Source organism: Phoxinus phoxinus (genome assembly GCF_949152265.1).
Source record: "Phoxinus phoxinus genome assembly, chromosome: 2".
Classification (NCBI taxonomy): Eukaryota; Metazoa; Chordata; class Actinopteri; order Cypriniformes; family Leuciscidae; genus Phoxinus; species Phoxinus phoxinus.
In genome coordinates, this window is record NC_136877.1 from 21,780,726 (window position 1) to 21,804,624 (window position 23,899).

The 23,899-nt window shown below is 38.1% G+C and overlaps 1 protein-coding gene across 4 annotated transcripts in view; it reads left to right on the forward strand.

Moving 5' to 3' along the window:
- The window catches only part of crtc3 (CREB regulated transcription coactivator 3), a 50,043-nt gene extending 26,934 nt beyond the window's left edge, over positions 1 to 23,109 (forward strand). Inside the window, exons 6-17 of one of the 4 annotated variants that reach the window (XM_079637608.1) lie at positions 4,063 to 4,125; positions 4,766 to 4,869; positions 11,551 to 11,589; positions 12,542 to 12,627; positions 13,609 to 13,658; positions 13,749 to 13,966; positions 14,688 to 14,953; positions 16,124 to 16,225; positions 17,224 to 17,469; positions 18,731 to 18,814; positions 18,906 to 19,101; positions 20,065 to 23,109. In XM_079637608.1, coding sequence (XP_079493734.1) covers positions 4,063 to 4,125; positions 4,766 to 4,869; positions 11,551 to 11,589; positions 12,542 to 12,627; positions 13,609 to 13,658; positions 13,749 to 13,966; positions 14,688 to 14,953; positions 16,124 to 16,225; positions 17,224 to 17,469; positions 18,731 to 18,814; positions 18,906 to 19,101; positions 20,065 to 20,270 — 1,660 coding nt within the window. In that variant the 3' untranslated portion in view covers positions 20,271 to 23,109. The remainder of the gene's footprint in view (positions 1 to 4,062; positions 4,126 to 4,765; positions 4,870 to 11,550; positions 11,590 to 12,541; positions 12,628 to 13,608; positions 13,659 to 13,748; positions 13,967 to 14,687; positions 14,954 to 16,123; positions 16,226 to 17,223; positions 17,470 to 18,730; positions 18,815 to 18,905; positions 19,102 to 20,064) is intronic. The other 3 variants (XM_079637609.1, XM_079637610.1, XM_079637611.1) reach the window with 3 other exon arrangements.
- The last annotated feature ends 790 nt before the right edge of the window (positions 23,110 to 23,899 follow it).

The window sequence follows — 23,899 nt, forward strand, 5'->3', positions numbered from 1 at the left end:
TTGTTTTTAATTATATCCAGTTTTCTTCTCGTCTTCAGGAGTGTTGTCTTTGTGTCCTCGTGAAGGCTGAATACTAACCACAGCATTTCTCTCTGATTCTAACAGTCTTTTTTTTTTTTTTTTTTTTTTCAAGGATGAATGTTCAGCTATTCTTTCAGTCTTTTCTCAGTGTAAACAGCACTAACGAAACCTGCCAGATCTTTTGCTAGCTACCCCTCAGAGCCGCCCTCCCCCAGAACTGATCGTGAGCTCAGCGTGTTTGTACGCCCCCCCTCCCTTTTTACTCTGGACCAGATTAGCATTTGCTAAAAAACGTAGTACATGTTTTTGGTTTGGTTTTTGTTTTATTCCGCTTTGCCCGTTCGACCTTGCACAGATATATGTGATTGAATAGTGAGTGTTCTGCTGTCTCTTTGTTTTGTTTGTCTGTTGGGATCTTGCGCTGTAATATCTCCTCACGTGATTAAAAGAAGGACCGAACAGATGTTTTCTGTCTGTGCGGACATTAGAGGTTAAGCTAGGTTTAGGACGAGTCAGAGCGATTGCAAATGGTTTTTGGCATTTTTAACAACACATGTTTTGTTTGTGATGTCTGCAGTTTTTTTTTTTGGTCTCGACAGTGTGACACGTCACACAAAATCTGCAGATTTACTAGTGTTTGGTTTGTGTAGTTGTAAAAGGGATGTTTGTGGTGCTTTAACTCATGTAAAGAGAAGGGAAGGGAGGAGTTCTGCTTAAGGGAGGAATCAAGGCCAGTTGGCAACAAATCGGTGATTATGGTTATAGAGCAATGTTCGTGAAAGTTCAGTGGGAATTTCCATGTGAAGGGTACAAAATAGGGCTTGAAATGATTGACATCCCCCCCTCTTGTTAGGCGATGATGTGTTTTACCTTCAAAAAATATCCTCAGGAGGTCAATCAAATAATGAAATATAAACTTTTTAATCAAACAGACAAAAATGTAAAAGATAAATTGACAAAAGGCCTGGGTTGAAATGGTTGCTAATTTGATCTAAATTAAACTGTTAATTTGGGATCAAATGTTTTTTTTTCTTAAAGAGATGGCTCACCCAAAATGACATTTCTATCATTATTTACTCACCCCCATGTAATTTCAAAGCCATAAAACTTTAGCTAATCTTTGAAACTCAAATTAAGATATTTCTTAAGAAACCTGAGAGGTTTCAGTCCCTCCATTGAAACCCTAACTAAAAATTAGTTAATAAAGGCGTTGTAAAATAATTCCATATTTTTAAAATGACAATAGTTTCTCAATTTTATTTATTTACTTGACTTTTACTTATTTACTTTCTGCTTAATGCTTGTTTTTGTCTTATTTTAAATCATTTTCAGTTATCTTGAGGCCCCCTAGTGGGCCACTGGTTATATTTAACACTCAGTAAATGAGCATTGGGTGCTAGTATGAGTAGTCTTGGGGATTGGTCATGGTTCTCTATTGGTTTAGGAGTGCAGTGGGCAGGTGTTTGGCTAGCAGAGGATGATGGTCCTGATTTACTGGGAGGCTTATCCTAACGTATGCCATCTAAGAACTGTTTACAGTTCTCTCAACACATCTGTGATGCATTACCTACTGCAGCACACACTGGTTAAGGGTTAATGAGCTGAAAAAGGCATCACCCTCAGCTCATTAACCCTTCCTTTCCCTTCACCACACAGCTTGGTCCAACCAGTGCGGATTTCTGTTGCTCATTCACACAATAATCTGATGTATGGGTGGCGGATGTGTTTTGTGGTCAGTTCACAGGCCTTCTCAGTTCTATCACCAGAAAAGGAAATGTAAGAGGACTAAGGGTAGTATGTTGCCAATAAAAAGATGTTGTTGGCATCGAAATGTTCGAGAGAAGGAGAACCCAATACTGTAACATTAATACAAAGTGTTTTGGAGATTTTTATCGTCCATTCCGAACACATTTTTCTTTGGTTATTTTTTGACACAACATATTCTCTCAGGTCTAGATAAACATTGTGTGACCCTTCCTGAACTAACGTTAATGTTGTGTACAGTCTGAATCTCTGTGTTTTAGTGTGCCCCAGAGCTCAGTTGCATCCGTAGGGACGACAGCGCTACTATGATACTTTCAGGCTCTGTTCTCCCTGGGGTACAGCTGTCCCTCTGGTGTCTGGGTAAACCCGCGCGGGCTGGTTCTGAATCCTAGGCAACAGCCACATGTTTCCCTGTGGAGTTCAGCTGGACTGGGTCAGGAACTCGGGTCAGCGCTGTTCTCTTAGTCCCACGCTCTCCCATCCTGGATCTGAGCCTCTGCTCTTCCCAGACAAGGCTTCCTCTGGGAGGTTTTCTAGAAAGGCGTTGTGTGATCCAACAGCAATAGGCTTTCATTGAAAAAAATCTCTCCGTTTTTGGTGGTCTGCCTGATGCCAGTTTGAAAACATCTGCTTTTCACGTCGTTTGTGATCAAGGGTCAGATTTAAATAACAAGCTGTTTACAAAGCCGTTTTCTAGTAACTCTGATGCATTTCTATATATGCCATATACTGCTGCCTTTAAACTCTTCTATTTTAAGTCTTAAATTCACAGATATCTCCAGCATGGGTGGTCGATGGGCACTGACTTTAGTGCTTCATATGGCATGTGCAGCTAAGCCCTAATGCACTTCAAAGCAAGGGGAGCAGACCGGCTTTACAGAATCATTAGAAAGAAGGCCACTTTCTGTTGTCACAAAGAGTATCTTTTTTTTCCCTTGAGCATTACATCACCCTAGTGTGGTCTGGCATACTGTAGCCTCTCCTTAGCAGCAGAGCGGGCTGCAGGAAATCTGTTTATTATTTCTCTTTATTGTCTTAGTGATAGGAATATGTTAACCCTGTTAGTGGTAACCACAGGCTACATCTGCAGGGCTTCTTACGCATCTACACGGGCGAACGTGGATCATTATACATTCATGTCTTGCACTCGCCGTGAGTAATGGCACCGCTGAGTTATGATATCAATGGCTGTTTTGATAAGCAGTTACAGATAAGAAAGTAATATTTTGTTTTATATACACTACCGGTCAATTTTTTTAAACCAAAAAATACAGAAGAAAGAGTAATATTGTTAAATATTATTGCATATTAATTGAAAAAAATAATTTTCTTTTTGAATATAAATAACAGCATCGTTACTCCAGTCTTCAGTGTCACATGATCCTTCAGAAATCATTATAATATGATGATTTGCTGCTCAAGAAAAGTCGTATTAGTATTTTTGATTTATATACAGTTGTTCTGCTTACCGTAATACTTTTGTGGAAACAGTTATACCTTTTTTAGGGTTCTTTTGATTAATATAACGTTCAAAAGAAGAACATTTATTTGAAATCTTATTGTTGTTGTTTTTTAACATTGTTGTCATTTTTGATTAGTTTAAAATCTGAATAAACGTATTCATTTATTTTAAAAAAAGTAATCTTACAGACCCAAAACGTTCGAACGGTAGTAACAGTACAGTTCCCTGGAAAGCGAACCCATGGCCTTGCCGTTGCTAGCACCATGCTTCACCATTTGAGCTACAGGACTAGACTAGAGTCTATTTGGATTTAGGCCTGAAAGAAACCCTTTCTCTGTCCTCGTCACAAACCGCAGTCTTTAAGGTTTGCTTTTTGTCCCTGAATTGCATGGCTGTCACAAAGATTAAGGTTTGTATTTGTGTTGATTGCGTTTGTGGCCAGTAAGATGTATTAGTTTATTTGATTTAGTCTGTAGTCCGGTGTGGTTACTCTGCTGCAGTGTCGTCTTCGTGTTTCTTTCATTAACCATTAAAGATATTATAGCACTTTTGTTTGCTCTCAGACGTAGCAGATCCAATCTAATTGAAGCAGTAAATCAGTGCTGCACACAGTATTAGACTAACCTGGGGGAATAGGCTCTGATTTCTACGACTCTCTTTATGGTTTCCTGAAGGTTTCACAGAGAAATTTTCCCCCTGTTCGCTCTCTTCTTCTCTTTGTCTCTTGCTTGCTCATCCTGCTGTACTAACCCCTGAGCCAGAGCTACAGGTTCAGTACAGTAGTGAGTAACACGTGACTGTTTCCATTTCTAAAGGGAGCAACTGCCATGGACTGAAGAGAAACGACCTGGATTTAGATTAATATCGCAGCTTAACAGGTGACCTTTGACTTTCAAATTCCTCTCACAGATCTCCTCTGGACCTGTCTTATTTGTTTTTTTCTCTCATTATCATCTCCTGCAGATCTCCTTCTCTCGGCTCGTTCTCCTTCCTGTGTTTTAGATCTTATTCAATCTGTTTCTTTATCAAGTCTTCATACAAACAGAATGATTTCGAGCAAATCACAGATGCCGTTTCTCTACTTGACCGACCATTCTCTGTACACTAATATTTCACTGCACCAAACTAATCCAAACCAGGGATCATTATTTCTACTAATCTGTTTTGTTTTCTTTCCCCATCACCACACTCATTATTGTGATGTAGAGTGACTGCACCCTTGAACTATTGCTCCACAAATAGCAAAAACGGCACTAAAACAGGTGTTTTCTTTTTCAATGTCACCTGAGAATGGTTTAATGATCAGACCTGATAAAGGATGTAAAGCAGAGAGAGGCTCTGGAGGACAGTGAAGTGCTCTTGAGAGTGCCGTCATGTATAGTTGCTTAATAAAGGCAGTGAGCGAGGGCAAAGGGTCATGTGGCCATGGCTCGGCTCAGCAATTTTTTTTTTTTTTTTAATGATGGCTCACTGACCGAGCTGTTTCGTTTTTTCCTCCATCCTTCCCTTCTCCCACAGAACAAACTCTGACTCAGCTCTGCACACCAGCGCCATGAGCCCAAACCCGCAGGATCCTTTTGGCATGAACCAGCAGATGGGCAGAGGACCTCCTCAGCGGAACGGTGAGCTCGGCTTCCTCCCTCTAGGCCTGTTTACATACTAGTTGTTGAGCCAATTTAATACCTACACAACCATATTCGAATCATTGTTATTGTGTGGCATAACATTGTGGTTGAAACAAAATTGCACAGGGGTCAAATGGATTGCACAATGTGTGGCATGGATGATAAATCAATGATTTATAGCAGACCCAAATCAAACCGTCGCACCCGTGGTGCAGCGTGTTTGCATGACACAGCTGGGGCTCACTGTCATGATGTTTATCTAGTTGTCTTGGTTACAGACGCAGGCATTTCAGATGGTATGCTGAAAATGGTTGACAATTAGCCCGGCCCAGTGTGCTGTTAAAGGATGTTCCCTCTACCATTATTTTTCTGTGATTTCTAGAGCTCTCGTAAACAAATTAATGTACATCCCCATGAGCTTTACAAATAGTCTGGCTCATCCTCCCCTGAAAAGACAGATCGCCAGCGTTCACATACACGTGCTGCAGTGAAGATGTTTGTAAGACTATAGGATTATGTCATAGGGTGGGATAATCTTCCTCCATTCTGCATTAGCAGTGAAAGTGTTTCATCATTGTATCAGTTGAAGTCTGGCAAAGAAATTTGTGGTTGTGCCAATACAATAATACGATAAATCTTTTTTTTCATGATATTGCATCACCACTTCACTTTTATTGAATCATGTATTAATTTAATCAAAAGTACAGTAAACATTTATAATGTAATAAAAAAAATCCTATTTCAAATACTTTCTATCCATCAAATAATCCTCACTTGGGATGAAAATATTACTTGGCAAAACCGTTTATAACTGATAATAATTAGAAATATTTATTGAGCATCAAATCTGCATATTATAATGAAGGATCATGTGACACTGAAGTAATGGCTGCTGAAAATTCACATTTTAAAATATATTAAAATAGAAAACAGTTGTTTTGCATTGTAATAGTATTTCACAATATGTATTTTTTTTTATCAAATGGTGAGCATAAGATACTTTTTTCAAAGACATTAAATTATCCTTTCTTTTATCTCCAAATGTCAGTTGACCAGACAGTGATTCATCTTTTCTGTTAAATCATTTGTGTCCGGGACAGCCTGAGCCCAGTTTATAAAATGCTTAGCTTAAAGGTTTGCTATAAATGAATAGTGCTCATAAATAGCATAAAATGATACTTTGCGACTAGGTTTGAGTACCATTTTAATTTTAGCAAATCCGATTCTTGTTGTTTCGTTTTGATTCCATTAAACATTAAAACATTAATTTTCTAATTTCGTTTACCGGTATTTAGATATCAAACATATATATATATATATATATACCATAAATGTATGTCTTTTTGGAAAACATTGTTGCAACTGAAAGAACAAAAATCATAAGCCTATAGAAAACAAGTTCTATGAAAGCAAGTGCTAAATTGAGTTCTATTTTGCATATTCTTGCGTTTAAATGGTTTAAAATCACTTTAAAATATGCACACAGGAATTTTTAACAAGTATCTGATTCTAGAAATGGAATCAATTTTCAATTCACAACCCTAGTCGATACTTAAAGGAATAGTTCACCCAAAAATGAAAATTCTGTCATTAATTACTCACCCTCATGCCGTTCCAAATCCGTAAGACTTTCGTTCATCCTTGTAACACAAAAGAAGATATTTTTGATGAAATCTGAGAGCTTTCTGTCCCTCTGTTGACAGCTACGCAACTGACACTTTGACGCTTCAAAAAGTTAATAAAGAGATCGTGAAACGAATCCATATGAGTGTTTTAGTCCACATTTTCTGAAGAGACAGGATTGCTTTATAGTTTATATAATGAACAGATTGAATGTAGGCTTTTATTCACATATAAACATTGATCAGTGAACATATTTAGAAGCTCAACTGAAACTCCTTGACGTGGGAGAACAAACCTCTTGCTGAAGCTCAAACGTGCTGCGTAACACGAGAAAGAACCTCATTGGTTCTCGCACGTCAAGCGACTGATGTGAGATTTGATGAATATTTATTTGTGAATAAAAGTTTAAATTCAGTCTGTTCATCATATGAAGTGATCGTGTCTCTTCAGAATTCACAATATGGATTAGTTTTACAATCTCTTTATGAACTTTTTTAAAGTGTCATTGTGCGCGTTTCCATTACAGATTTGTGCAAAACTTTTGCGTTTTTTTTCTAAATATCGCTAAAAAACTATTGCGAAATTACGGCGTTTCCATTAACCGATGTTATGCAACTAAAACGTCATTTTTTTTTTCCTCGCGATAATTAAGTGATTCCAAAAATCATGGCAACGGTCGTTGGTTTATCACAGCCACCAAACTAGACATTATTATTATTAAAGGAAAGGGGACGTAGGCGTGTTATCCAAGCATTAATGGCAAGGAAAGACCCTTATACTGTGAGCGGCACATATGAGGTGTTTCTCACTCATTTCTGCTCCGAGGTCTTGATTGTGGCATTTCTTTGAGGTTTAGAATCCAGTATTCCTGTAATTCTTTTGCCTTTTATGAATTTAATAAACAACTCTGTCTCGTATTCTGTCCGAACACGCCGCGCCTTCTAAGTCAGGTGACTGTAAATGCGCAAAAACTGTTTCCATTGTAGTTTTGCAAAATAATTATTTTTCAAATTGCCTGGAAAAACACCATGCGAGCGTAAAAACTTTTTTTGCGATAAATGGGAGTTTTTGCGAAATTGACGTGTTTCCATTATGTGTATTTTCAATTCGTAATTTCAATTTGCGCAATTTGAAGGGTAATGGAAATGCGGCTACTGTCATTTGCGTAGATGTCAATGGAATGAGATACAGAAATCTCTCAGATTTCATTATTTTTGGGTGAACTAAAGCCTTTAAAGTAACAAGTGATTTGCTTTGCCTAATGTATTAACATTTTCTTTGCAAATTTGCTTAAAAAAAAAAAACCTAGATAAAACTGGAAAATGAGTCTATTATTTGCTGTGGTAATCAGCATTGTCACCAAAAAATGTAACATTGAATCTGTGACATCCCTGTTCTGTCTTACTCTTTCTGTTCATCACTTGCTCTATTATGAATTGATTTGCACGCATATAGGCTTGAGTTTGCAGCACATCTGCACTGCGTAGCCAAGATAAAAGCGTATCAGACTTTAGTCAATAGGTTTAAAAAAGATAATGAGTGAAGATGTGGAGCAAACCGAGATATGGAGCAGTATAACTCAGAAGGCCGTCTCTGGCCCACGGCAGTTGTTTTCACAGAGGCGCTTCAGTTCAATCTGATAAGAAACTGCTTCATTTAAGGACATGGCAGACAGCATTCATTTAATATCTGTCTGGGAGCTCATCTGAGCTATATAGACAGTTGACAGTGTGTGGAGGTGTGCAGTGAGGCTCGCGTAATATGAACAAGTACAAACCAGCCTCTCACATGGGACAAAAAATTGTCTCGCTTCCGCTATCACAGTAGTCTCATTCCAAACCTGCCAGCCAACTTGACTGTGTGATGCAACTGTGCTATTCATGTCTGGAGCTCCCACAAGCATCAGGACCGTGTGCCACATTCAACCGCTTGAGTCCCTACTGGGATTTATGATTTGACACCGGCTTTTGAATAATTCTTGTTAAACGTAATTGTAAATAATGTTCTTTACATTAACTTGAACTATGCGTTTTTTAGGTACTTTTACACTTCAAGATAAAAGTGATGAAACTCTGGACTCAAGCCAGTGTTTTTGTGTTCTAGTCGTCTTTTTCTGTCAGTTATGGCATTGAATGAGACTCTCAGTGAGGGGGAAACGAGGTGTTGACATACTTTTTGTTTGATTCATTGTGCGTCGCAGTTGGGCGTCTGAGACCGGCAGCTTTGCTGAAGTGCCGGAGCTGGTTGATCTGGCTTCGGGCCCACACTGCATCTGTGCTGGGCCGGCATCAGCAGAGGAAGTAGAAAGGAGGTTTGTTTTCCACAGGATCTCTGTGGTGTATGGAAAACAATGCCTCTCCATTGATTCACTTTGCACTTGTGGTCACAGATTTCTCCCGTTATAATTTTTTATTTTTTTGTCCCCTCTTTCCCTTTCATGGGGGGTTCCTTAAAGAGACAGTGGACTCTAAGAAGCTGTTTTGAACTTCCCCTTCTGGAGTTTGTGCCCTGAATTTTAAATGGGTGGAGTGAGTGTGCACTGAGTGACTCATTTAAATTAATCAAATGTTTGTGCGCTAGCTCGATTTAGCAGACTGATCTGAACTGTGCAGCCTAAATATATATATATATACACACACACTTCCGTTCAAAAGTCTGTGGTCAGTAAGATGAGATAATAATAATAATAATAATACTTTATTAATTTTAAGATATTTATAATGATAAATATTGGAAATTTCAAATAATTGCTGTTCTTTTGAACTTTGAGTCCTGATTTCTGAAGGATCATGTGACACTGAAGACTGGAGTAATGTTGTATCACAGGAATAAATTACACTAAAATATATTAAAACAGTTCTTTTAAATTGTAATGATATTATAAAATAATATTTTTTTGATCAAATACAGTAAATTCAGCCTTGGTGAACATAAGAGACTTTGTTCAAAAACATTAAAGAGGGGGTTGTTATGACTTCACTCTTCTAACTTTAGGTAGTGTGTAATGTTGCTGTTTGAGCAAAGTTCAAAGTAAGGGGAGATATTTTCTTTTTACAGAAATCGCTTTTTTCAAGGACTACAACAAACGGCTGGTAGGGACTACAATGAGCTTCTTCACGGGTTAGTGACATCACTAACCCTAAAATTTACATTAGGGTTAACCCCGCCCCAGGAGCGCGATTTTATAGATTATCACCACAGAATATGCTAATCGATGACTAGAAGAAAGTTAACTCCACATCAGCTACATAAATTCAGTCTCTCCATCTTTTTCCGACTCCGGTTTGAACATAAAAGGTTAAAAGTTTGTGTGTGTGTGTGAGGTAATCAGAGCTGCTAACACACAAGCTCTAGAAGCTCCGCCCCCTGTGCTGGGAGCAGCAGCTCATTTGCATTTAAAGGGACAGACACAAAATGGCGCGTTTTGCTCACCCTCAAAAAGTGACAATTTTAACATGCTATAAAAAATATCTGTGGGGTATTTTGAGTTTAAACTTCACATACACACTCTGGGGGACATCAGAGACTTATTTTACATTTTGTGAAAAGGGCATTATAGGACCCATTTTACCGACTCCAAACTTTTGAACGGTAGAGTATGTAATGCTGTTTCTTCTACACTCTAGGCAGCAGAGGAGAGTGAATGTTCTGTGTGCAATAATAAATTACTTTGAATTCTCAAGGCGTGATTCATTTGAGATGTGTATGTTGGACACCGGATTCATTTCATCTGGTTTACATAAAAGCTTTCGGTCAAAGAGTTAATAATGTATGTCATTAGTGATGCTTGCTAATATATTCTTACGTCACCAGTGATTCAGTTAGTTATATTAATCATTTTTAGCATAATCCAAACATTCAGCAGAGAAACAAAATAAGACGCACAGGAAGAAAGAGGAAAAACACAGAACATTCATCATCTTTGTGTTAATTTATTTTGCACAATTCTGCTTAAACGAACTTGTGCCTTGACTTTCATCATTTCAAACGTGATAAGACTTTACAGTTTTATTTATGTCACCATCTTTTATATTATTTTATTCACTGTCACTATGTTTACAGTTTATATATCCCGTTATATAATTAAGATGCTTTTGTAAGCTGCTGTGTGTACAGGATATTTCGACCATTCAAATTCAGATTCTTCCTAAATTATTCTCAAAACTGGCCTTGGTTAAAAAAATAAAAAAATAAACTAAAGTCTATCAAGAGCTTTTTTTTAGCTAGAAAAACAAGGAGGATCATTTTCCAAATATATATAATTTATTTATTTATTTATACATGAGCACCAATTGAAATGTCTATCTATGTATTGTTTAATGGCCTAGTGACATTTTTATTTAGGGAAGGGGCTGTAATGCTGTAGTGTATTCTATTCATACATACAGTATAATATATATACACATTTTTTAAAGCTTTTATTTAGTTATTTGTTTGTATTTGCATGTTTAAATTATTGGAGACTGGTTTGAGCTGTGTTTTTTTTAACTGCCTTAAGGCCAATATGCTAATTACTCAAAAAGAAATTCTGTTATTTCTTAAAAATGGAGGGGATTTACCAAGAATAATATTCTTAGGCCATATGCCAGTCATATGATTAAATAATAAATGTAATGCTCTAATGACATAATAAATATTTTTGTACACTGATATGAAATATCAGTATGATGATGCTTATATTCACCACAGTTACACCTTAGAGTAGGTTCTGGGAATCAAGAAATAATTCATTTTAATGCATTTTAAACGGTCATTCATTTGTAAAGTAGATATTTGACACGCAATTCATTTCAGGATCTGTTTGATGTAAAAATCTTGTGTTAATAATGCATGTCACAAGTGATTTGTGTTAATATATTGTCTGTTACATCAGCAGTGGTTCAATTAGCTACATTAATGCTAAAATGCTGAAAGAAATCTCCAAAGATCTCTCTCCAAATATTTTCTTTCATTCTCTACTGTCCTAGCTGTGGAAACAGACATTTGTGAATGCAAAATTATTGACTGCTCTTTGATCTAATTGTTCTTTCTCTCTGTGTGTATGTGGTCGTGCAGCCAGCATGAATGAAGCAGAGGTGGACAATCCTGGAGATGGTAAGTAGTGATGCATGATCATGATTTTCGAGGGCCGATTCCGATTATTTTACAAGCTAATTGGCCGATACCGATTGACGAAACCCCCTCCTTGTTTAGGCAAATTTACTTGTTGTTTATTTGCTCTATTACAGGCCTAAACAAAAAAAATATCTGTAGCCATTTGAAATGCAACAACTGCATTTCAATCAGTCAAGGATTCAAGCTTCGTGAAATTATGCTACAGTACATAAAATATTCATGCACAAAACAAAAACAGTAGTTGGACTGAATTATATTGTAAATTCACTCTCTGACAGTAGATGGAACGGTTATGGAACACAAAGATGCAGCGCTGTGCTTATAAACACTGCATTAATTGGCATTATATTGCCTGGTGTAATATTTTCTGAGCTGGGGCATCCTCTTCTCTCTGCATCCGTCTTCAGTGTGTCACCGTCTTCAATATTTCCACACAAATTACATTTTGGGAAATTATTGCAGAGAACAGTCAAAAAAGAAAGAAAAGTCCTGTTCTGATTTATGGCAGGTCGACCAATAAGTGTAGTGGTAAGTGTGTGTTGTCATGCTCATTGACTTTCCATCAAGTGTCCAGACCTCCAAAAGAAGATTCACCCCTTTAATGACTGCATCTGCTCTCACAATGACACCTCTCTTGTACTCTCCTGTGGTTTGCTGTGGTGGGCTGATGGATGCTGTTGTAGAATAGTTGGTGTCCCCTGCTTGCAATCCCACTCAGCCTCTCGTATAGTTTACCTTAAGATACCTTAATAAATCTCCCTCGTTTTTTAGGTTTTAGTATATTTGTAATTAAGCTGTTGAAAATATAAAATGATATTTTAGTGACATGCGCAACACTACTGGTGCAATGTAAATATACATACTGCAAAGAATAGTAACAGGGATTATTTGTGTTATTTATTGTGGGTCTGTTTTTTTCTTTTCTCTTCAGTGTTCTCATTTCCTGCCGTCCCTAATGAGGATAATCTACTCGGTGTGAATAAGCCACTGCCCAAACAGTTATGGGAGGCCAAAAAGGTGAGTACATGTCATGAGGACTAGGGATATTAAATGCAAAATTTAAAGTCTTTCTACAGCTTAGACTTATTAGACATTTTACTGACCACTATTACCAACAAAATAATTCATTTTGTTTAGAAAAAAAGGTATCAAGTATTGATTTAAATGATTGTTTACTCTGTAGGTCTGATTTTTTTTATTTGACATTTTTGTTATCTTGTGTTGGTATCAAACTCCCACTAGCTTTCATGCTTGGGGTTGCCAGATGTCAAGAGTTTAAATCCTCCAAACAGAGCTTTTTTCTCTCAAAAATATTTTCTGTCCAGTGTTTTACTTAATCTTCCCAACCTGGCAATTATTCGCTCAAGCTCTTTCTGAGCTGCAAAAAAAGCTTTAATTGACATATATTTTCCTTGTATTGTTTAGTCTGTTCAATGTTTTGCGCTTTTAAGAAGTATTCAGAGAAGTAGTTATTAATTAGTAATCAGAAATTGTGATCATCTTTTCTCTTTTGAGAAAATTATTGGAATTATTGGATCATTGGATTGTTAAAATGTGCTAATGGCTGCGATTATTTAATGTGACTGACGGGTTACTGGAGGGACTGAAACTTGGATACCTTATTACTTAGCCCTCGCTTCAGTATACACATCAGAGAGAAGAGGTGTTGTATAGGGTAATGTTTTAATGGTACAATGTGTTTTTGTCTTTTGTTTTTGTTTTTTTATGAATGATGTGCTTGCATTAATCATTTATAATAAACACTGCAACAGTCCATAAACAAATTAGAATTGTTAGTTTGTCATGTCAAATGTCATGATGACTTTTAACTAAATCTTTGTGCTGTCGATTACAGAAAATGTAGTATTGATTTGACTATGAGCCATTTTTGTCTTACTAGGTTCAGTGGTACTAATTGATCCTTTGTTGATGGTAGGTTGTTAAATGTATCATCTTCAGTTAGTGTGAACGTTTAATTCACATGTTGCCTGGTTGCAGGTGCAGTCTCTGTCCTCCCGGCCAAAGTCCTGTGAAGTGCCTGGAATCAAGTAAGTCAAGGGACATTTATGTGTGTGTGTTTATTGATGTTTGCTGTACATTTAAACATCCTGAAATTGTCTGTCTCTGTTTCTCTGCAGTATATTCCCATCTCCAGAGCAGAACGCTGGTCTGTCTCACTACCAGGGCACGTTAAACACTGGCGGGTCTTTGCCTGACCTCAGTAACCTGCACTTCCCCTCTCCGTTGCCTACTCCGCTGGACCCCGACGAGGCTGGATATCCCAACCTGAGCGGAGGCAGCAGCACCGGCAACCTGCCTGCAGCCATGATGCATCTGGGCATTGGAAACTCACAAGGTCAGTTAGGTTGACTATATCCGGCATAAACAGCCACATTAATACTTGTGCTGGTTTTCACACACGCGTAATCTCATTCACGCTCAGTCTAAAGATAAAAGGAGCTTTTGTTTGTGACCAAATCGTTATTCAAGGAGTCTCATTTGCTGTTAAAGCATCTCCTGGCTTCAGAAGAGCCTGGCTGAACACTTTAGTCTTTGTTTAATGGCACACTGTAGGCTTACACTGTAGGCGCTTTCTGGGGAATGAATGCCATGTGTTTTCTAAAGGGCCACATCCATGCAGAAGACTACAGCTCTCCTCCTCTCTCGTCCCCCCTTTTTAAATCCATCCGCCATCTGATCGCTCTCTTTGACTTCCATTCTCTTGAGCTTTATTCTTTCCATTCGCTCTCATGTCTGGGAACAGGGTGTGCTGGGATGTTTCTGCTGCCCGTTTCAGCTGTGCTGCTCGCTCATTGGCTGATCCCCAGAGACACAGGTGACCTTTAACCCCTGAATTGGCTGCTCATAAACGGCTCTTTTCTCTCTCGCTCTCACTGGTCCAGTAACCTGCAGACAATTGCTCAGTGTCTTCTCTGAGGAGTGGACATCAGGACAAGAGCCGTCCTGCACGCAGTGACTCATAAAGCCATTATTGGTTTATCTCGGTTTCATTAAGGCAGTTCAAGAAGAACTTTTGACCTCTGAAGCTGATTATGTCTTGTTTGTTGTCCTCTCAGGGCTGTCATCCTCTCTAAGCAACCCTTCCATCCAGGCGTCCCTCAACAACTCTCAGCTGCACTCATCTCTCAGCAATCCATCGCTCCACACGTCCCTACGTCTCTCCTCGCTGTCCAACCCTCCTCCAACGGGCATGGCGAGTTCACCCAGGAGGCGGCCGGCACCCATTAGTCCTCTGACGCTCTCTCCAGGGGGTGATCAGAGACGAAGCCTGAGTAAGCAGCTCTCCCCGACAATGTCGCCCTCACTCTCTCCGATCACACAGGTGAGAAAGTGCTCAATATTCATCCAAAAGATCACTGACTTCTTGTATTAAACTGTGCAGGGCTCCAGACTGCATCTTGTTAGACTTCACTGGTGCGACTACACATTTAAAAAAATATATTTTTAATCTTGCACTACCATTTTCTGATGTGTATGATGAATGCTGAAGGGCAGATACTTAGATGTGTGGTGATACAGCACTAACAAATGAACCATGCAGCACAGACCAATTATCTGCACGGCATGAGTGGATAGAAAAGGTTTGTTTATTGTGAGTCTTTGAATAGCGCCCTACTGATCAGTTTTGACCCCGCAAGGCATTGTAACAGATTTCTGTGTTGAATTCAAATGGATGCACTGTGCAACACTATCAAATTGATCTGGACCATGTGGCGCAGCCATTTGTATTCAACACCAGATTCTCTGCTGCAAACTGTGATAATTCCAAATGGGTTAGAGCTTCTAGTTATGATTCGAATTAATTATATACTCGACTGCTGTTTTTTTCTCTTGTACCTTGGGCTGTGTAAAAAAATATATATATAAATTTTTTCTTTTCTTTTTTTTTTCTTCTTTTTTTTTACATTAATTGCAATTTTCAGGTGTAGAGGCTCCATGTTGATTCCTAAAATCCCAAGATTAATCGTATGCTCTGTGCCACTGTTTTCTTTCAGTGTTGACTCTTTTAAACTGGTTATTTTTATGGAATCATTTAACTAGACTTTCTATACTCTTTCATAGGAGTTAATAACTGAAGTTTATAATTTATGATAATTGTACTCATTGTTATGAGTTTGCACAATAAATGCAATCTAAAGTTTACTTGAGTTGGTATCCACAGAGCAGTTATACCAGTATATACTGTACACTACCATTAGGTTGTTGATGTTTAAAAAAAAGAAGTCCTGTTTACACCTGGTCACTTCATGTGCTTTCTTTGATCGAATAGCTATCTGATTTGTTAAAACATTTCCATTTACACTTGGCCATATAAATGTGTCTTAGTGTTCACGTCAGCGAAAGCAACAATTATGAGCATGATATCAAAGACTACAATAAGAGAGAGAGTTGCATCAGGACTTGAAAGATCATTTAGTCTCACTACTTTTAATGAGGATGATTGTGTGTTGAGCTTCAGGATGTGTCGCCAAACTTTGAGTTTCATTTGCAGCAGTTTACGCTTGAAGAGATACTCAGCTACTCCTCTGCGGCGGGCCATATCTGTGGCAATGTGTGTTGCAGTAGCGCTGTCATATCTGGTTACCAGGAGCTGGTAATAACATGCTCTTACACATTTTTTTGTACCATCTTGGGAGGAGTAAAATGTACATATGTGACCCTGGACCACAAAATCAGTCACATGGGTAAATTTATCCAAATTGAGATGTATACATCACATCATAGCTGAATAAATAAGCTTTCCATTGATGTATGGTTTGTTAAGATAGGAAAATATTTGGCCGAGATACAACTAGATTGAACATCTGGAATCTGAGGGTGCAAAAAAATCTAAACATTGAGAAAATCGCCTTTATGTTCGTGATTGTGCTGCATTCACTCACAAGAATAAATGTTTTATATATTTACCATAGGAAATTTACAAAATATCCTCATGGAACATGATCTTTACTTAATATCCTAATGATTTTTGGCATAAAAGAAAAATCGATCATTTTGACCCATACAATGTATTGTTGGCTATTGCCACAAATATACCCGTGCGACTTGTGACTGGTTTTGTGATCCAGGGTCACAAATGTGGTTTCAACCACCAGATGTATTTACACTTGTCCAGTTTCATTTAAAATGCGTCTCAAACCACCTCTTAAAGTGGTTTGAGCGATCGGATTTAAATCCGTCTCGAAAGTGTTTTGGAGGGTATTTACACCTGGTCTTTTCACAATTGGATAGCTATCAGATCAGAGAAAACACATAAAGTGACCAGGTGTTTTGTTATAAAAAAGGGGGGGAAAGCACCATAAAAATGGTCAATATGACCTGTGTACTTTCAAAGTCTTCTGAAGTCATAATTTTTGTGTGTCCGTGATTTTTGTGTGCAGAACAGACTATGAAACCAGGTGTCATCTGTATAACTCAATGCCATCGCTCTCACGTTTAAAAAAAATATGTATTTCTTTACTTTATTTTGTGGAGCACTGTGTTTAGAAATATTGCAGCTGGTTTATTGTTCGTTTTTGCCAAGAACAAAGTGTTTCTGGTGCATACCGTAGCCCAGTCAAATTATTTTTATAACTTTCCTGTTCTCTTTAGGGGGTTGCCTTGGACACCAGTAACTTGCCAATGGAACCGCCACCTCCCTACCCCCATTACCAGCAAACCCAGCAGCAGCAACAGCCTCCCCAGTCCCATCAGTCTATTCAGCAGAGCTCCCAGCATCCAGGGGTGCAGCAGCGACAAACCGGTGGCCAACAGCAGCACCAACAGCAACAACAGCACCAACAGCACCAGCCTGTGTCCCCGCTGCAGAACGTCCCACTCGACTTTAATTCCAGCGCTGTGAGTTCCAACTTAAATCAGCTGTTAATAGAGACAGGGCTCTGAGGGGACAGGCTAATGTTCAGCTGTTTCACAGGCTGGTTATTTTTGGCAGAACAGGAAAACACTGAAACATATTAGGATCAGCCAAGACTGTAGAAACACTATTTCCGGCACTGTACAATGTAAATAATGTCATTCGAATATGAGATATACAGTCCTGGGGGCCTATACCATGAAGCCGGTTTAGGTGGATAGCCAGGTATGTTTCAGTTTAGTTTCCGCCAATCCTGGGTTTTAGGCACCATGAAAGTGGCTCAGATTTTAGCTTTGGTCATTACCATAGTAACTGTCCACAGCTAACCTGCTCTGTTGCAAGTTATGTTCTAGGTAAGAGATCTCAAACCGAAAATGGACCAATCAGCTGTGAGCAAAGTGACACATGTCTGATGCAAAAAAGTCACTCCCCCTGTTAGTCTTGCTCCAAATTAAAGGTCACTACACACTAAAAGATTTTTAATAAAAAAATAGTCTTTTAGCAATTATTATTTAATATAGTTATTTTATATGATTTATAATTTATTTATATAATTATTATACCCCTAATCCATTATTATTATTGTTAAACATTTAGTTTAAATGAGCATATACAGATAATATGTAATATAAATAAGATTTGCAATCGGTGCATCAAGTTTTTAAAATGACTACATGTGAGCTTACATGTCCGAGTCTCTGTATGCCTATATATATATATATATATATATATGTGTGTAAATGCATTTATGTAATTCATATTCTTCAATCTATTGATCTTCGGCAGAAGAGGGAAAAGAATCTTGCTGATTCTCTCGCGAGGTGAATCGCACTTTCTGTGTTTCAAGGCATGCGATTGGCTGTTCGCTACTGATGTCGCACTTTCATGTGTACGCACTCCATGAACTCAGTTCTCCAAACTCATCAGTCATTATAGAAGAAGACTCAGAGCTGTTATCTTGACAAAAGGAGGTTAAAAAAGGATAGAATTAAAGCCATTCATCGGGTAAATTGTGTGAAAAAAAAAAAAATCATGAAGAACCCCCCCCCCCTATTTTCAATTATTTTACTTCAATGAAAGGTTAGATTTTTGTGAATTTTTAAAAGATTAAAAGGATTAACAATGCAGATTTATTTTCACAGGCTTCTTTGTTCATATTTTCCAAGGATGCCAATAATTCTGACCATGGCTGTATATAGTGTGGACATGTGTATATAACTTCCTCTTGCTTCTTTTTGCGTGCAGCACAACAGCATGGCAGCATTCTTTAACGATCCCTTTATGGAGCTGCAATTCTCCGGACGTCAGTCCAAGTGTTCGTCCTATCAGGTAAACGTATACGATTCTGCAGTGCACCGAAGTTGCTCATCTTTTTCTTATAAACACTGTGACTAATATGTTGCATGTGTTTAAACCGCAGGATCAGTATAACATGTTGGAGAATGTCATGAGCTCAGTGGCCGGAGGATTTGACCCTTCCTCCAACCTCTACTGCTCTCAGGCTGCCCTCATGGGCTTGGGTGGTAGCCATGGCAACCTGCAAGACCACCATCAGATGAGGCACAACATGCTTTACTCTAATTGTGGAGGAGGAGTGCCTAACATCATCCTTACAGGTACAAGCTCTGATTCATAAAATGAGTCTCATTCATCTCATTCATGGACTATTGTTTTTATGTAGCTGGCAATAAAAGGGAAATGGGAATAGCAAGGAAATGTCACATTCCAAAAATATCCTAGGTGATTACCACTTAGTCGTCCAACAGCTGTTTAGTTTATATAGTTTTTTTTATCTATTTTACATTTTATAGGTATACCATTCAAAAGTTTGGGGTATTTATTATTATTTTTTTTTTTTTAGAAAGAAGTATTATCCTCACCAAGGCTGCCTTTATTTGATTAAAAATACAGTAAAATAAGTATTACTGTGGTATTTGAATATATTTAAAAATGTGATTTATTACTGTGATCGGCATCATTACTCCAGTCTTCAGTGTCACATGATTCTTCAAAAATCATTCTAATATGCTGATTTGCTGCTCAAGACATGTTTTATTTTTTTTCTTCACATATAATTTTGAAAACGGTTGTGCGGTTTATTATTTTTGCGGAAACTGACTTTTTTTCCGGATTCTGAGTAGAAAGTTCAACAGAACAGCATTTATTGTAAATATAATTTTTTGGTAACAATATACATTTCTTTGTTGTCCTTGCTGAATAAAAGTATCAATGTCTTTAACAACACAATCTTACAGACCCCAAACTTTTAAGTGGTAGTGTATAAATGAAAAACATTGGTGTCTCACTGCATTTGTTTTGAGTGTCCCGACACAAGTTTTTGAATCTTAATGGTATGTGAAGTTAAAAATACTGTCTTGAGACCTCTATATTGTGTTCCTTCCAACATAAGAATGTGTCTTCTGTAAATGCCCCAGGAGAAACGTGTCTGATTGGGGCCACGCCAACCCAAAACCAGTTAGATTACACTGAGATTCCATAAGACTAATTAGTGGGGTTAAGTTTTGCACATCTGTTCTTTCACATCTCCTGTATTCACTCACGATTCTGCTCTCTCTCAGACGACTCCAATCCCAACCTGTCTAAGGACATCAGCAGTGTGTTGTCTGCAGTGCCAGAGTGTTTGGACTCAGAGGGAGTTTTTCCACTGGAGGATGAACTTCGCATTGAGCCGCTCAGTTTGGATGGACTGAGCATGCTCAGTGACCCTGATATGGTCCTCCCTGACCCCTCAGTAGAGGACAGCTTTCGAAGCGACAGACTTTAAAGAGCCACATCATGCATGTATACATACATACATACATACATACAAGTCCATGGACATGACGACTAAAGCACAGAACCTATAGCACTCAGATTTCTACAAACATATAAAAAAAAATATTTTTTACGTTTTCTTAAACGCAAAGCGCATGCATAAACACTACATGTTGATATAAAACGAATCATCAAGTTCGCATGAGTCACCCAGACGCCGTCTCTCAGTGGCCGCCGTTGCTCAGCATGCTCCATCTGCCTCCCGAGACTACGCTCATCACTCAACAGATGTGTGAAAGCAATCTGGACGCTTCACAGTTGCTTTGACCTGTAAAGACGATGAAACAAACACACATGCTTAAACGCATGAACCTGCCGTTTATCTACTCCTAGTGCCGAGTGACAATCAGAGCACCGAAGCCATAGCAATGCCAAACCGATGGCTGGTTCGGACCGTTGCATCGCTGGTCTAATTCAAAGCCATGCAACCAAAACAAAATGAATGTGCTTGTTTTACACAGTGCTTTTTAATGTTATCGTGTCACACCAGCTTTCAATGACATTTCGATAGCAGCAAACGGATGGGACGGCCTTGAATGTGAAGACGACAATGTGACGTGTTATGGAACAGAAGGAGGCGACAGCCGGCCTAATACCAGCCCATATTGATGCACCAAATGCTGTGATACGAGACACCAGCAGGATGGGTTGAGCCTCCCCCACCTCGCAACACCACCAACCCAAACTTTGTTTCAGGACCAGGACTAGAACGCGCTTGGTGTCAGCCGCTCTATCAAATCGTCTGGCTCGGGCTTACTGAGCAGACGCATCTAAACTAACCAGCAGTCTCTGGCGTCACTGCCTGAAGTTTAGAGCATGCGCTAAGCTAACCGCTTGATTTTGCTGTGCGTTAGGTTCGCTGACCAATCAGCGGTCACCTTGCTGGTCTGTGAGCCAAAGCAACTTGTACAGGCTTCAGGCTGTCAAAACTCAGTCCGTCCTTCATAATGTGGCCAGTCCTTATCACTCGAATGATAGAAGATCTCCTCCTGCACGGTCACATACTAGAAAAAGAGGACGGAAGAGTCTAGATGATGTGTACAGAGCATTATTTTGCATATTTTTTTGTATAAAAAGAAAAAACTATGAAAGAGAGCTTTGCCACATATATATGCCTCACAATTTTCTGACTAGAATGTATTTTTGAAACAGAAAAAAGGGCAAACTGTTTACAAAGATAAAGTTTAAGAACTACGAATTGTGAGTAGGCGCTGATATTTTTATGATTTTTGGTATAAATCTAAAAGAAAAAAACTTTTGTTATCTCGCTGACATTGATCCAGTCCATAGTTAGCTAGAAGCGTTGGCTATGCAGAACTTTAGCACAGGACTGTCTCAGACGGCTGGAACAATCTAGACCACAAAAAGGAACTATTTTATGTGTATATTTACTATATCTTTGTGCTTATTTCAGATTTTATACAGACTTGTAATGCGGCTTCTGATATGTCAGTTGTATTTGTACTTGTTTATGTCCTCTCCCTTTGAACTTTTTGTTGTGGATGTCTTCTTTTGTGAACATTTGTTGTGATGGTATTTTTCACCGTTGTTCAGCATGGACCCTCTCTCTGCAGCTCTGATCCTTGTGAGGGGTTTTTACGGGAAAAAAGACACTTTGGAATTTTAAAACGTCTTTAAAAGGTGTGATTTGTGGATGTGGGACACATGTATCATTGTTATTGCTTGTGTTTAAGTTTGCACTGATCCGAACAAAATTTAGCTTTTGGATTTTAAGAAGCAAATTCTGGTTGTTTTTTGTTTTTTTTGCCGAAGATGTTATTTCCAATGATGCAAAGATATCCGCTTGATGTTACGCTGTTAAGAGGGCATGTTATGCATGTGAGGACTTTGAAATGAATGCAGTATATTTTGTGAATGGCTAGATTCAAATGACCAAATATTTTGAAATGAAGAAAGATGTCTAAATATAGCTCAGGAATGTATTTTTTCACCAATATCATGAGTGGTCTCCTGCCTCTTGACTGCCAGGTCCGGGCAAAATGTTCCCAGATTCCCAGAGAAACTTTTATAGCAAACATCTGATAAGTTGAAACGCACTCTTCTATCTGTTTTGTTATCTGTGTGGCTTTCTATTCCATTTACAGAGTTGGTAATAGAAAGCAATAGCAACGTTATCTGTGTGCCATGTCCACAATTGTTTGTTTTTTGTTTTTTTTGCTTTTGGTGTGTATTTTTGCATTCATTAAGGTCATTGTAGACTTTTGGACAAAACCATCATGTTGGTCAAATCAAACAAGGTAGTCTTGACTAAAAGTCTTCTTCTTTTTGTTGTGCATTGTTCATTGTGGTCCAAGTAGGCAAAAAGAGAGGACGATTGACACAAGCAGAGATTTAAGGTGCGGTGACTTTTTTTGGCGGGCTAAATGGTCCATTGTCTATTATCAATAGTGTAGAGATGTATGAAGCACACCTAACACTTTCAAACCAAGCAGCTTTACAACGCGGTGAATCCGTGTGACTAACGCGGTGAAATTCCAACTCGCTTAAATTCCAATTCAAATGACTGGATTTCGACAGCAAAAGAATGACGAACAACATAATTGTGACCGCACCTTTACGAATGCCTTTATTTAGTATCGATACATTTGGTTCCCCATGTACAAGAGGCAAAACCAGATTTGGCTTTCACCCCCTGCAGCTGCAGTTTCTTTTTATTTTGTAATATTGTTCTTTAGATGTATTATGAGCATCTATTATAAAAGAATGTGATTATGGGTGATGCAGACACACTCTGGGCTGTTGAGCATGTTACTGCACCCTGTTTCTGCAAAAAAAAAAAAAAAAGAAAAGTCTCTTTATTTAACTAACATCTTTCAATCTCTCTCTCATTCTGTCATCTTCCCAGTTAACTTTTAAGTTTTTCATAAATATTAACAGTGGCATCAGATTATAAGAGATGGGAGTGAAACGGGTCTGATGGTTTGTTTCAGGCTCTCTCTTTCTCTTTCTCTCTCTCTCTGGGAGGAGTTCTTGTCTTCTCCTGCCTTATTCTTGCTCTTGACCACTTGCTGTCCCTCTGAGTGTACTGTGATGCTTTAATTTTTTTAATTTTCCATTTCCAGGCCCTGTGCTCTAATGGCAAAAAAAGGTGTTTATTGGCTTTATATATATATATATATATATATATATATATATATATATATATATATATATATATATATATATATATATATATATATATATATATATATATATATATATATATATATATATATATATATATATATATATATATATTAGTCTTCATAACAAGATATTCTGTTTATAGAAGTTTTTTTTTTGTCACCTTTTTAAAAATGTACAGTTATATTATTTAAAAAATATTTTCTTGTCCACTAGTGTTACTTCCATTTTTTTTTTTTTTTTTTTTTTATATGCCGTTTTGAAATCTTTCTTTTTCTGACATTACAGATTATTATACCAGTGGTTACCAGTTCTGGTCCTGGGGACCCAGAGCACTGCACATTTTGTGTCTTCCCTATTTAACACGCATGGTTCAGATCATCAGCTCATTATCAGAGCTCCATAAGAGACAAACAAAATGTGCAGCGCTGTGGG